Consider the following 12,654-nt stretch of genomic DNA (forward strand, 5'->3'; position numbering starts at 1 on the left):
CGCCCCACGCCCGGGGGCCCCTCGCTGTGGAACCTGCTGTACAAGAACATTGGGAAGGATCTCAGTCAGATCTCCATGCCGGTGACCATCAACGAGCCTCTAAATATGCTCCAGGTAAAAAAAGAAAAAAAAAGAAAAGTGATGGTAGTGGGGCCTCGGGGCCCCCACCCCATGCCCGGGGGCCCCTCGCTATGGAACCTGCTGTACAAGAACATTGGCAAAGACCTTAGTCAGATCTCCATGCCGGTCACTATCAACGAGCCACTTAATATGCTACAGGTAAAAAAAAAGAAAAAAAAGTGATGGTAGTGGGGCCCCGGGGCCCCCACCCCACGCCCGGGGGCCCCTCGCTATGGAACCTGCTGTACAAGAACATTGGCAAGGATCTGAGTCAGATCTCCATGCCGGTGACCATCAACGAGCCCCTTAATATGCTACAGGTATGTGACGTCATTGGGGCGCTGCGTGCCCTGCCCGCGCCCCACGCCCGGGGGCCCCTCGCTATGGAACCTGCTGTACAAGAATTAATATTGGGAAAGACCTTAGTCAAATATCCATGCCGGTGACCATCAACGAGCCACTTAATATGCTCCAGGTATGTAAAGTCATCGGGGCCCCGCACTATGACGTTACTAGGGCCCCAGGGCCCCACGCTCTGGAACCCTCTGTACAAGAACATTGGGAAAGACCTCAGCCAGATCTCCATTCCGGTCACCAACAATGAGCCTCTGAACATGCTACAGGTATGTGACGTCACTGGAGCCGCGGGCCCCTTGCTGGGCGCGCCGCACCTGCCTGCCCTACCCGCGCCCCACCCCCGGGGGCCCCTCGCTATGGAACCTGCTGTACAAGAACATTGGCAAGGATCTGAGTCAGATCTCCATGCCGGTGACCATCAACGAGCCACTTAATATGCTGCAGGTATGTATGTAGTCACTGGGGCCCCGGGGCCCCGAACCACGCCTGGGGGCCCCTCGCTATGGAACCTGCTGTACAAGAATATTGGGAAAGATCTGAATCAGATCTCCATGCCGGTCACTATCAACGAGCCCCTGAATATGCTACAGGTAAGTAAGATGTTACAGATATGTGACGTCACTGGGGCGCCGGGGCCCCTGCCTGCCCTGCCCACGACCCACGCCCGGGGGCCCCTCGCTATGGAACCTGCTGTACAAGAACATTGGCAAAGACCTTAGTCAGATCTCCATGCCGGTTACTATCAACGAGCCTCTGAATATGCTGCAGGTGAGTGATGGCAGCGGGGCCCCTCGCTATGGAACCTGCTGTACAAGAACATTGGGAAGGATCTTAGTTAGATCTCCATGCCGGTGACGAGGTAAGCAAGATGTTACAGGCAAGTGACGTCACTGGGGGCTCCAGGGCCCCTGCTTGCCGTGCCCGCGCCCCACGCCCGGGGGCCCCTCGCTATGGAACCTGCTGTACAAGAACATTGGCAAAGATCTGAGTCAGATCTCCATGCCAGTGACCATCAACGAGCCCCTGAATATGCTACAGGTAAGCAAGAAGCCCTTGAATATGCTACAGGTAAGCAACATGTTAATAAGTGACGTCACTGGGGCCCCGCCACACGCCCGGGGGGCCATCGCTCTGGAACCTGCTGTACAAGAACATTGGGAAAGACCTTAGTCAGATCTCCATGCCGGTGACCATCAACGAGCCACTTAATATGCTCCAGGTAAGTGATGGCGGGAAGTACCTGGATGCAAGCGGCGCAGGACCGGTCTTTGTGGAAATCCTTGGGGGAGGCCTTTGTCCAGCAGTGGACGTCTTTCGGCTGAAACGACGAAGTGATGGCAGTGGGGCCCCAAGGCCCCTGCCTGCCCTGCCCGCGCCCCACCCCAGGGGCCCCTCGCTATGGAACCTGCTATACAAGAACAATGGCAAGGATCTCAGTCTCGAATTATTTATTATTAAAATCTCTTTCATCTAATTCACACCTGGCCGATTACTATAATGTCATAGACCATGAAAATTCTTAGAATTTTTTACCTCTTTATCTTGCTTAGCAAGGACTTACAAAATCGCAACACGATTCTTAAATAATATTTTTTGTTCCAGCGACTGTGCGAAGAACTAGAATACTCTGAACTGCTGGACGCAGCAGCGGAATGCAAGAACGCAGTGGAACGCATAGCACTCATCGCGGCGTTCGCTGTGAGCGCGTACGCGTCGTCCGCCCACCGCGCCGCCAGCAAGCCTTTCAACCCGCTGCTGGCCGAGACTTACGAGTGCGTGAGGGACGACAAGGGCTTCCGGTTCATCGCCGAGCAGGTCAGTTTGTTCGTCATCATCATCACCAGTGTATATCAATCCTAGATGCAGGTCCGGAATGCAGGAACGCAGCAGCAAGGTGAAAGAATCCAGCAGCGGAATAAAAGAACGCAGCAGAGGAATGCTAGACGCAGCAGCGGAATATTAGATGCAGCAGTGGAATGCTAGACACAGCAGAAGAATGCTAGACGCAGCAGAAGGATGCTAGACGCAGCAGAAGGATGCTAGACGCAGCAGAAGGATGCTAGACGCAGCAGAAGGATGCTAGACGCAGCAGAAGGATGCTAGACGCAGCAGAAGGATGCTAGACGCAGCAGAAGGATGCTAGACGCAGCAGAAGGATGCTAGACGCAGCAGAAGGATGCTAGACGCAGCAGAAGGATGCTAGACGCAGCAGCGGAATGTTAGCCGTAGCAGTGCAATGCTAGACGCAGCAGCGGAATCCAAGAACGCAGCTGCGGAATCTAAGAACGTAGCAGCGGAAAGCAAGATAGCAGCTACAGAGTGCAAGAACGCAGTGGAACGCATAGCACTCATCGCGGCGTTCGCTGTGAGCGCGTACGCGTCGTCCGCCCACCGCGCCGCCAGCAAGCCTTTCAACCCGCTGCTGGCGGAGACTTACGAGTGCGTGAGGGACGACAAGGGCTTCCGGTTCATCGCTGAGCAGGTCAGTTTGTTCGTCATCATCATCCTGGTGATGTATATTAATCCTAGATGCAGGTCCGGAATGCAGGAATGCAGCAGCAGTATGAAAGAAGGCAGCAGCAGAACGATAGGCGCAGCAGAAGAATGCTAAACACAGCAGAAGAATAGATAAATGCAGCAGCGGAAGGAAAGAACGCAGCAGCGGAAAGTAAAAACGCAGCAGCAGAATGAAATAACGCAGCAGTGGAATGCTAGACATAGCAATAGAATGCTAGACGCAGCAGCAGAATGAATAAAAGCAGCAGCGAGGTGAAAGAATCCAGCTACAGAATGCTAGATGCAGCAGCGGAATGCTATACGCAGCAGCGGAATGAAAGAACGCAGCAGCGGAATGCTAGACGCAGCAGCAGAATGAAAAAACGCAGCAGCAAGGTGAAAGAATCCAGCAGCGGAATGCTAGACGCAGCAGCGGAATCCAAGAACGCAGCAGCGGAATCTAAGAACGCAACAGCGGAATGTAAGAACGCAGTAGCGAAATGCTAAACGCATCAGCAGAATACTAGAACATAGCAGCGGAAAGCAAGATAGCAGCTACAGAATGCAAGAACGCAGTGGAACGCATAGCACTCATCGCAGCGTTCGCTGTGAGCGCGTACGCGTCGTCCGCCCACCGCGCCGCCAGCAAGCCTTTCAACCCGCTGCTGGCCGAGACTTACGAGTGCGTGAGGGACGACAAGGGCTTCCGGTTCATCGCTGAGCAGGTCAGTTTGTTCATCATTATCATCACCAGTGTATATTAATCTTAGATGCAGCTGCGGAATGCAGGAATGCAGCAGCAGTATGAAAAAAAGAAAGCAGTGGAACGCTAGACGCAGCAGTGGAATGCTAGACGCAGCAGAGGAAAGTAAAAACGCAGCAGCAGAATGAATGAACGCAGCAGAGGAATGCTAGAGGCAGCAGCAGAATGAATAAAAGCAGCAGCGAGGTGAAAGAATCCAGCTACAGAATGCTAGATGCAGCAGCGGAATGCTATACGCAGCAGCGGAATGAAAGAACGCAGCAGCGAAATACTAGACGCAGCAGCAGAATGAAAGAACGCAGCAGCGAAATACTAGACTCAGCAGCGAAATACTAGACGCAGCAGCGGAATGCTAGACAGCAGAAGAAAGCTAGACACAGCAAAGGAATCCAAGAACGCAGCAGCGGAATCCAAAAACGCAGCAGCGGAATCTAAGAACGCAACAGCAGAATGTAAGAACGCAGTAGCGAAATGCTAAACGCATCAGCAGAATACTAGAACATAGCAGCGGAAAGCAAGATAGCAGCTACAGAGTGCAATAACGCAGTGGAACGCATAGCACTCATCGCGGCGTTCGCTGTGAGCGCGTACGCGTCGTCCGCCCACCGCGCCGCCAGCAAGCCTTTCAACCCGCTGCTGGCGGAGACTTACGAGTGCGTGAGGGACGACAAGGGCTTCCGGTTCATCGCCGAGCAGGTCAGTTTGTCATTTTACCCTTTACCCCACTGTTGGACATAGATTTCACAACTTCTTCTTCGTCGCTACACTCTTGCCAGAGTGGTCGTGGTCGTCACTCCAGGTCCAGTGGCAAGCCTCACAATCTGTCGCCATTCCTCCCACACTGCAGCCTTTCTTGTACACTCGTGGAGTCGACCATTGAGTGCGGTTTTGACCCGGTCAGTCCAGCGCATGGGTGCAGCAGACTTCATAACACAGGAGCGAAATGGATGAACGTAGGAGCAGAATTGAAGAACGCAGCAGCGGAATGCTTGACGCAGCAGCGGAATGCTAGACCCAGCAGCGGAATGCTAGACCCAGCAGCGGAATGCTAGACGCAGCAGCGTAATGTAAGAACGCAGCAGCGAAATGTTAGACAGTAGCGGAATGCTAGACGTAGCAGCGGAATGCTAGACGCAGCAGCGGAATGCCAGACGCAGCAGCGGAATGCTTAACGCAGCAGCGGAATCCAAGAACGCAGCAGCGGAATGCTAGACGCAGCAGAGGAATGCTAAACGCAGCAGCAGAATGCTAGGCGCAGCAGAGGAATGCAAGAACGCAGTGGAACGCATAGCATTGATCGCAGCGTTCGCTGTGAGCGCGTACGCGTCGTCCGCCCACCGCGCCGCCAGCAAGCCTTTCAACCCGCTGCTGGCGGAGACTTACGAGTGCGTGAGGGACGACAAGGGCTTCCGGTTCATCGCTGAGCAGGTCAGTTGTTCATTTTACCCTTTATTAGTCCACTGTTGGACATAGATTTCATAACTTCTTCGTCGCTACACTCTTGCCAGAGTGGTCGTGGTCGTCACTCCAGGTCCAGTGGCAAGCCTCACAATCCGTCGCCATTCCTCCCACACTGCAGCCTTTCTTGTACACTCGTGGAGTGGACCATTAAATGCCGTTTTGAACTGGTCAGTCCAGCGCATGGGTACAGCAGACTTCATTCATAACACAGCAGCGAAATGAATGATATAGCAGCAAAATTCAAGAACGCAGCAGTGGAATGCTAGACGTAGCAGCGGAATGCTAGACACAGGAGTGACCTGCTAGATGCAGCAACGGAATAAAAAAACGCGGGATAAATATGCAGCAGTGGAAAACAGGAACGCAGTAGCGGAATGCAAGAACGCAGTAACGGATGCTAGACACATTCTGCTGCTGCGTAATAGCAGCAGCCGAAGGCTATTCGCGCTCGGGTTACTTTTTGTCACCGTGACAGTATATCTTTCTCTTTTACACTTTTATAAAGAGAAAAGGAGACGTAGTACATACGAGTAATCTTATGTCGGTGAACTTCAAGCAATAGCTCACACTTATTACGTGTCATGTAAGCTATAAATTACTGTATTTGATTTAAAAAGAGGCTGACCAAGGTGACTGATTTTCTTCCGCCACTTCTTCTCAGCACCAGCCCATATGTTGTCCCGAAGTGGTGGTAGGGCAAGCTATACACCACAAAATTTTTATCACCGAAAAAAAAAATTCTGGGTAATGAGTTATTGATCCTATTTATGCAAAAAAAAAAGTTAAATAAAGTTACTCAAAATTTCATCCCAAAATTGGTAATTTATGGGCACACGCGTCGCTAGCACTATTTACGTAAGATAATGTAACATTTATTAGAACTCAAAATTACTTGAAGTTAGCTAAGTTACTGTAATGTAATAATAACACTGGAAGCGTGGTCGAGGCGTGAGCGAGACAGACAGATCGGGGCAATATGCGAGCGCGTACGACTACTTTAGCGAGCAGCGGAGTGACCCAGCTGTGACGCGTAAAATGCGGACTAAAGAAAATTTAACAAAAAAAATTAACTTTATGAAAAACATTTCTTTTTCTTTTGCTTTAAATTTTTCACACGTTTCTACATAACCTGTTAAATTTTTTTCGGTGATAAAAATGTAGTGGTGTATTTGGGACGTGGGAAAGGGCCTATGTACTGAATAAACTGTTTTATTTTTTATTTGTAATACCTTATGGTGAATTGCCCAGGTGTCCCACCACCCGCCGATATCGGCCTGCCACGCGGAGTCGCCACGATGGTGTTTCTGGCAGGAAGCGCGGATCAAGACCAAGTTCTGGGGCAAGTCCATGGAGTTCCAGCCGACTGGCCGCGTGCACGTGCGTCTGATCACTACTGGCGACCACTACAGCTGGAATAAGGTAATAATCAACTTCTGGCAGGACGCGCGGATCGAGACCAAGTTCTGGGGCAAGTCCATGGAGTTCCAGCCGACTGGCCGAGTGCACGTGCGTCTGATCACTACCGGAGACCACTACAGCTGGAATAAGGTAATAATCAACTTCTGGTAAGAGGCGCGGATCGAGACCAAGTTCTGGGGCAAGTCCATGGAGTTCCAGCCTACTGGCCGCGTGCACGTGCGTCTGATCACTACTGGCGACCACTACAGCTGGAATAAGGTAATCAACTACAGGCAGGAGGCACGGATCAAGACCAAGTTCTGGGGCAAGTCCATGGAGTTCCAGCCGACTGGCCGCGTGCACGTGCGACTGATCACTACCGGAAACCACTACAGCTGGAATAAGGTAATAATCAACTTCTGGTAAGAGGCGCGGATCGAGACCAAGTTCTGGGGCAAGTCCATGGAGTTCCAGCCGACTGGCCGCGTGCACGTGCGACTGATCACCACTGGCAACCACTACAGCTGGAATGAGGAGACCACTACAGCTGGAATAAGGTAATAATCAACTTCTGGCAGGAGGCGCGAATTAAGACCAAGTTCTGGGGCAAGTCTATGGAGTTCGACTAGCCGAGTGCACGTGCGTCTGATCACTACTGGCGACCACTACAGCTGGAATGAGGAGACCACTACAGCTGGAATAAGGTAATAATCTACTTCTGGTAGGAGGCGCGGATCGAGACCAAGTTCTAGGGCAAGTCCATGGAGTTCCAGCCGACTGGCCGCCTGCACGTGCGTCTGATCACTACCGGAGACCACTACAGCTGGAATAAGGTAATAATAATAATTATTATAAAACTTTATTGCACAATAAGATGGTACAAAAGGTGGACTTAATGCTATTTAAGCATTCTCAGCCAGTCGACCCCTGGGTTATGCAGAAAGCTGTGAGTGCGAAGGTAGAGGTAGAAGGGTAGAAGTTAAAATTGAAGTTAAATGTAATAATCAACTTCTGGTAAGAGGCGCGGATCGAGACCAAGTTCTGGGGAAAGTCCATGGAGTTCCAGCCGACTGGCCGCGTGCACGTGCGTCTGATCACTACCGGAGACCACTACAGCTGGAATAAGGTAATAATCAGCTTCTGGCAGGAAGCGCGGATCGAGACCAAGTTCTGGGGCAAGTCCATAGAGTTCCACTGGCCGAGTGCACGTGTGCCTGATTACTACCGGAGACCACTACAGCTGGAATAAGGTAATAATCAACTTCTGGTAAGAGGCGCGGATCGAGTCCAAGTTCTGGGGCAAGTCCATGGAGTTCCACCCGGAGACCACTACAGCTGGAATAAGGTATTTTAAACTTATCATCATCAACATTTCAGCCACAAGGCGTCCACTGCTGAACATCTCCCCCAATGATTTCCAGATTGGCTGGTTGGTAGTGGGCAGGCCTCCTACTAGGTGGACCGACGATCTGGTAAAGGTCGCGGGAAGAGCCTGGATGCGGGCAGCGCAGGACCGTGCATTGAGGAAATCCTTGGAGGAGGCCTTTTTCCAGCAGTGGACGTCATTTACTGAAACGAACGAACGAAGTGGCCTGCATCCAGAGCTTTTCTGCTACCTTTATGAGGTCGTGTATTTAATACATATACAATATACTATACTAGTATACTACTTTTAAACTCGCTTGGAATCGATTAAATGTGTAGTTATTGATTAATGTCTATCGTATGAGTCGGGTAGACTCCACGCAACAGCTACAGGCAACGTGCCTGCAAGGTGGTTTCTATGTCTTTCTTTACCTTCAGACGACGTGTCGCTAACTATAGATGGTATTTCATGAATCCAGTAGTCAAGAAGTCATCTGCTGTCCGTAACTTATTATCATCATCAGGTCATTTAGGCTAAGAACTCACGGCGCGATTTTCACCCGCGCCCGCGCCGTTTGTGGAATTGCGATTTTATTTCAAAACTCACGGGAGTGGTTATTTGCGTGGTTATTCTAAGAACTCACGGCGCGATTTTAAATCGCGCCGCGTGCTAAGTCACTGGTACAAAATGGTCGCCCGCCGATCGGGCGGTTTATGCGCGGGCGAAAACTGCCGAACGGGACCCGATTACAAACGCGCCCGCTGCGGGCGAAAACCGCGTCGTGAGTTGTGCATTAGTTTTTACATAAGTATCTGCATTCTACAGAAGCTGCGGGCGCGGGTGAAAATCGCGCCATGAGTTATTAGCCTTAGTCTCCACTGCAAGAACACGATCCTATCCAATTACAATAGTGTGGCATTGAAGTTTAAATAAATACTTTTCATTAGGTCACAACGTGCGTGCACAATCTGTTCGGAGGTCAGCGTTGGGTGGACCAGTACGGAGACATGCATATAACTTGCCACGGCACTGACATCTCGTGCAAACTCAACTTTATCAAGGTAAGTTTGTTTTTACATGCTTTTAACTGATCAAATATTGTAATGAATAGCTGCGTTTGGCCGATAATAGCACTTGTTAGAAATTGTTATCAAAATGGCGATCGCAATGGCAACCGCCGAAACTATAGATGACCCACGCTGAACTGTCCCACCAAACTCAATAACAGGGGGCGCTACCATCGTTCAACTATATGGTTTCCAACAGCAAAAATCGGAACCAGCGATCCAGTATTGATGGTGGCGCCCCACTGTCAATGTATTTTGGAACTATAGGATGTTTTCGGAGACGGTTTGCTAAACTTTAAAAGTGACGTTTTCCCATACATTTTTTTAACAGTGACAGCACTTACCGCTAAAAGGACGCCATTTTGCTTCCTAGTGCTAGCTAGCGCTATTTTTCGCCAAACGCCTCCAATGACAGGATAAATAGAAATACAGATTTGTTTAGCTTTGAGATGATCGTAGATTAGTTTTGGGAATAGTTTAATCATACTGCAAAATTACGCAAATTCATTGTGAAGCTTACAAATTGAGCTCCCGTACTGAATATTTTTTAATTTGTTTTTGCTTATTCGGAAGACAATCCCTGGTCTTAGCTATTCCCTGTGGTGTCCCACAAGGAAGTGCTTGTAGGTACCTGTTCAATTATGGGATGACCGCAGAAAACTCAGAAACGTTCTTGGTTTTATTTAGCACCCAAGACACACACTCGTAGTAGTAGGAACACCCTGAGTTTTTAACTAATTACAAAGCAAGTTTGCTTAATTTGGAACTTTATGGCGCAGTGCAAAATGTCCAAGTCAATTTAATTTTTTATGTTCCAGGCTAGTTCCTGGTCCAGCACCAGACACGAAGTCCGCGGTTGCGTGACTGGCAATGGCACACGGCTTCGCTTGCAAGGGAGGTGGTCAGAAGCCCTATACGCCGGGGAACCACCGGCGGCCCGGTGTCTTTGGAGGCCTGGTAAGCTTCTCTACAATGATTATATTTGCATCTATATTTGGTTAAGAGACTAATTGGGTGAATAATAAGGGATTAATTTGTATTTTATGTATTTGTACTTTTACTGTATTTGACGAATATGTTCCTTCGAAGAATATATTCCCTTGGCGTATATGTTCCATCTCGACGAATATTATCCAATTCGTCGTATGTTCCTACTTGACGAAAATTGTGCCTATTCGACAAATAGAGTTCTTATTCAACGTATGTTCCTGCTCGACGTGTAAACTATACAACTTGTGTGTACCGATTCAACGAAAATGTTCCGGTTCGACGAAAATGTTCCAATTAGACGTCAATGTTCTAATTCGCCCCAATTCGACGAACATGTTCCATCCACTTCGATGAAAATGTTCCAACTCGACGAAAATGTTCCAATTTGCCCCGTATGTTCCAGGCGCGATGCCGCCGGAACACGAGCTGTACTACGGGTTCACGCGGTTTGCGATGGAGCTAAATGAGATGGAGCCTGGCATGCGGCAGTTGCTTCCCCACACTGATACTCGGCTCAGGTATGATATACTATCAAGAAGTATTTTATTTGCGTAAGAAAATAAAGAAAAGAAACGGCACAAAGTCTGATTAATATTTTGAATGACGTGTTGTGTCATCTTGACACATCAGATTTGAATTGATTTCATACATTAGAGTGTTGTGTCGTGGCGTGATGACTTCTGACGTGTCACATAATGTATGAAACCGATTCCGATCTGTGTAACGACAAAACACGTCAGACAAATATAAAACCTGCTTATTAAAATTTTCATCAAATGTATCAATCCATGTATCTATGCAGAGTAGAGTAATGTAACTCCCACTCTTTATGCCGTAAAAGGAGACTAAACAATAAAAAAGCCAACATCAGACATCTCTAACACCAATTAATGAACGCCCCCTATCCGCGCGCAAATAGCTCTTTGCGCTTATGACTTCGCGCAAGTGGACCAGAATCCCAGTTAGGCACTACCTTACTAGAAACCTGATATTAATTTTTGTTTTTATATCCAGGCCAGACCAGCGAGCGTTAGAAGAAGGCGACGTCGACGCGGCGGAACAATACAAGCACTCGCTGGAACAAAGTCAGCGCGAACGACGCCGCGGCGTTCCCGAGCACACGCCCGCTTGGTTCCGGTGAGTCTCTGCTCTGTGGTGACGTAGACGCGGCGGAACAATACAAGCACTCGCTGGAACAAAGTCAGCGCGAGCGACGCCGCGGCGTGCCCGAGCACACGCCCGCTTGGTTCCGGTGAGTCTCTGCTCTATAGTGACGTAGACGCGGCGGAACAATACAAGCACTCGCTGGAACAGAGTCAGCCCGAGCACACGCCCGCTTGGTTCCGGTGAGTCTCTGCTCTATAGTGACGTAGACGCGGCGGGACAATACAAGCACTCGCTGGAACAGAGTCAGCCCGAGCACACGCCCGCTTCGTTCCGGTGAGTCTCTGCTCTATAGTGACGTAGACGCGGCGGAACAATACAAGCACTCGCTGGAACAGAGTCAGCCCGAGCACACGCCCGCTTCGTTCCGGTGAGTCTCTGCTCTGTGGTGACGAAGACGCGGCGGAACAATACAAGCACTCGCTGGAACAGAGTCAGCGCGAGCACACGCCCGCTTGGTTCCGGTGAGTCTCTAGCTGTGGTGACGTAGACGCGGCGGGACAATACAAGCACTCGCTGGAACAGAGTCAGCCCGAGCACACGCCCGCTTGGTTCCGGTGAGTCTCTAGCTGTGGTGACGTAGACGCGGCGGGACAATACAAGCACTCGCTGGAACAGAGTCAGCGCGAGCACACGCCCGCTTGGTTCCAGTGAGTCTCTAGCTGTGGTGACGTAGACGCGGCGGGACAATACAAGCACTCGCTGGAACAGAGTCAGCCCGAGCACACGCCCGCTTGGTTCTGGTGAGTCTCTGCTCTGTGTTGACGTAGACGCGGCGGGACAATACAAGCACTCGCTGGAACAGAGTCAGCCCGAGCACACGCCCGCTTGGTTCCGGTGAGTCTCTAGATGTGTGGTGACGTAGACGCGACGGAACAATACAAGCACTCGCTGGAACAAAGTCAGCGCGAACGACGCCGCGGCGTGCCCGAGCACACGCCCGCTTGGTTCCGGTGAGTCTCTAGATGTGTGGTGACGTAGACGCGACGGAACAATACAAGCACTCGCTGGAACAAAGTCAGCGCGAACGACGCCGCGGCGTGCCCGAGCACACGCCCGCTTGGTTCCGGTGAGTCTCTAGATGTGTGGTGACGTAGACGCGACGGAACAATACAAGCACTCGCTGGAACAAAGCCAGCCCGAGCACACCCCCCTTGGTTCCGGTGAGTCTCTGCTCTATGGTGACGTAGACGCGGCGGAACAATACAAGCACTCGCTGGAACAGAGTCAGCCCGAGCACACGCCCGCTTGGTTCCGGTGAGTCTCTGCTCTGTGGTGACGTAGACGCGGCGGAACAATACAAGCACTCGCTGGAACAGAGTCAGCCCGAGCACACGCCCGCTTGGTTCCGGTGAGTCTCTTGCTGTGGTGACGTAGACGCGGCGGAACAATACAAGCACTCGCTGGAACAGAGTCAGCCCGAGCACACGCCCGCTTGGTTCCGGTGAGTCTCTAGATGTGTAGTGACGTAG

At 50.7% G+C, this 12,654-nt stretch overlaps 1 protein-coding gene across 1 annotated transcript in view; it reads left to right on the forward strand.

The window, feature by feature from the left end:
• Positions 1-11,159, forward strand: part of LOC135083072 (uncharacterized) — a 58,404-nt gene extending 47,245 nt beyond the window's left edge. Inside the window, exons 23-28 of the mRNA XM_063977836.1 lie at positions 2,080-2,292; positions 6,446-6,616; positions 8,909-9,022; positions 9,847-9,985; positions 10,422-10,536; positions 11,033-11,159. Coding sequence (XP_063833906.1) covers positions 2,080-2,292; positions 6,446-6,616; positions 8,909-9,022; positions 9,847-9,985; positions 10,422-10,536; positions 11,033-11,159 — 879 coding nt within the window. The remainder of the gene's footprint in view (positions 1-2,079; positions 2,293-6,445; positions 6,617-8,908; positions 9,023-9,846; positions 9,986-10,421; positions 10,537-11,032) is intronic.
• Positions 11,160-12,654: the final 1,495 nt, after the last annotated feature.

Source organism: Ostrinia nubilalis, chromosome 22 (genome assembly GCF_963855985.1).
Source record: "Ostrinia nubilalis chromosome 22, ilOstNubi1.1, whole genome shotgun sequence".
Lineage (NCBI taxonomy): Eukaryota > Metazoa > Arthropoda > Insecta > Lepidoptera > Crambidae > Ostrinia > Ostrinia nubilalis.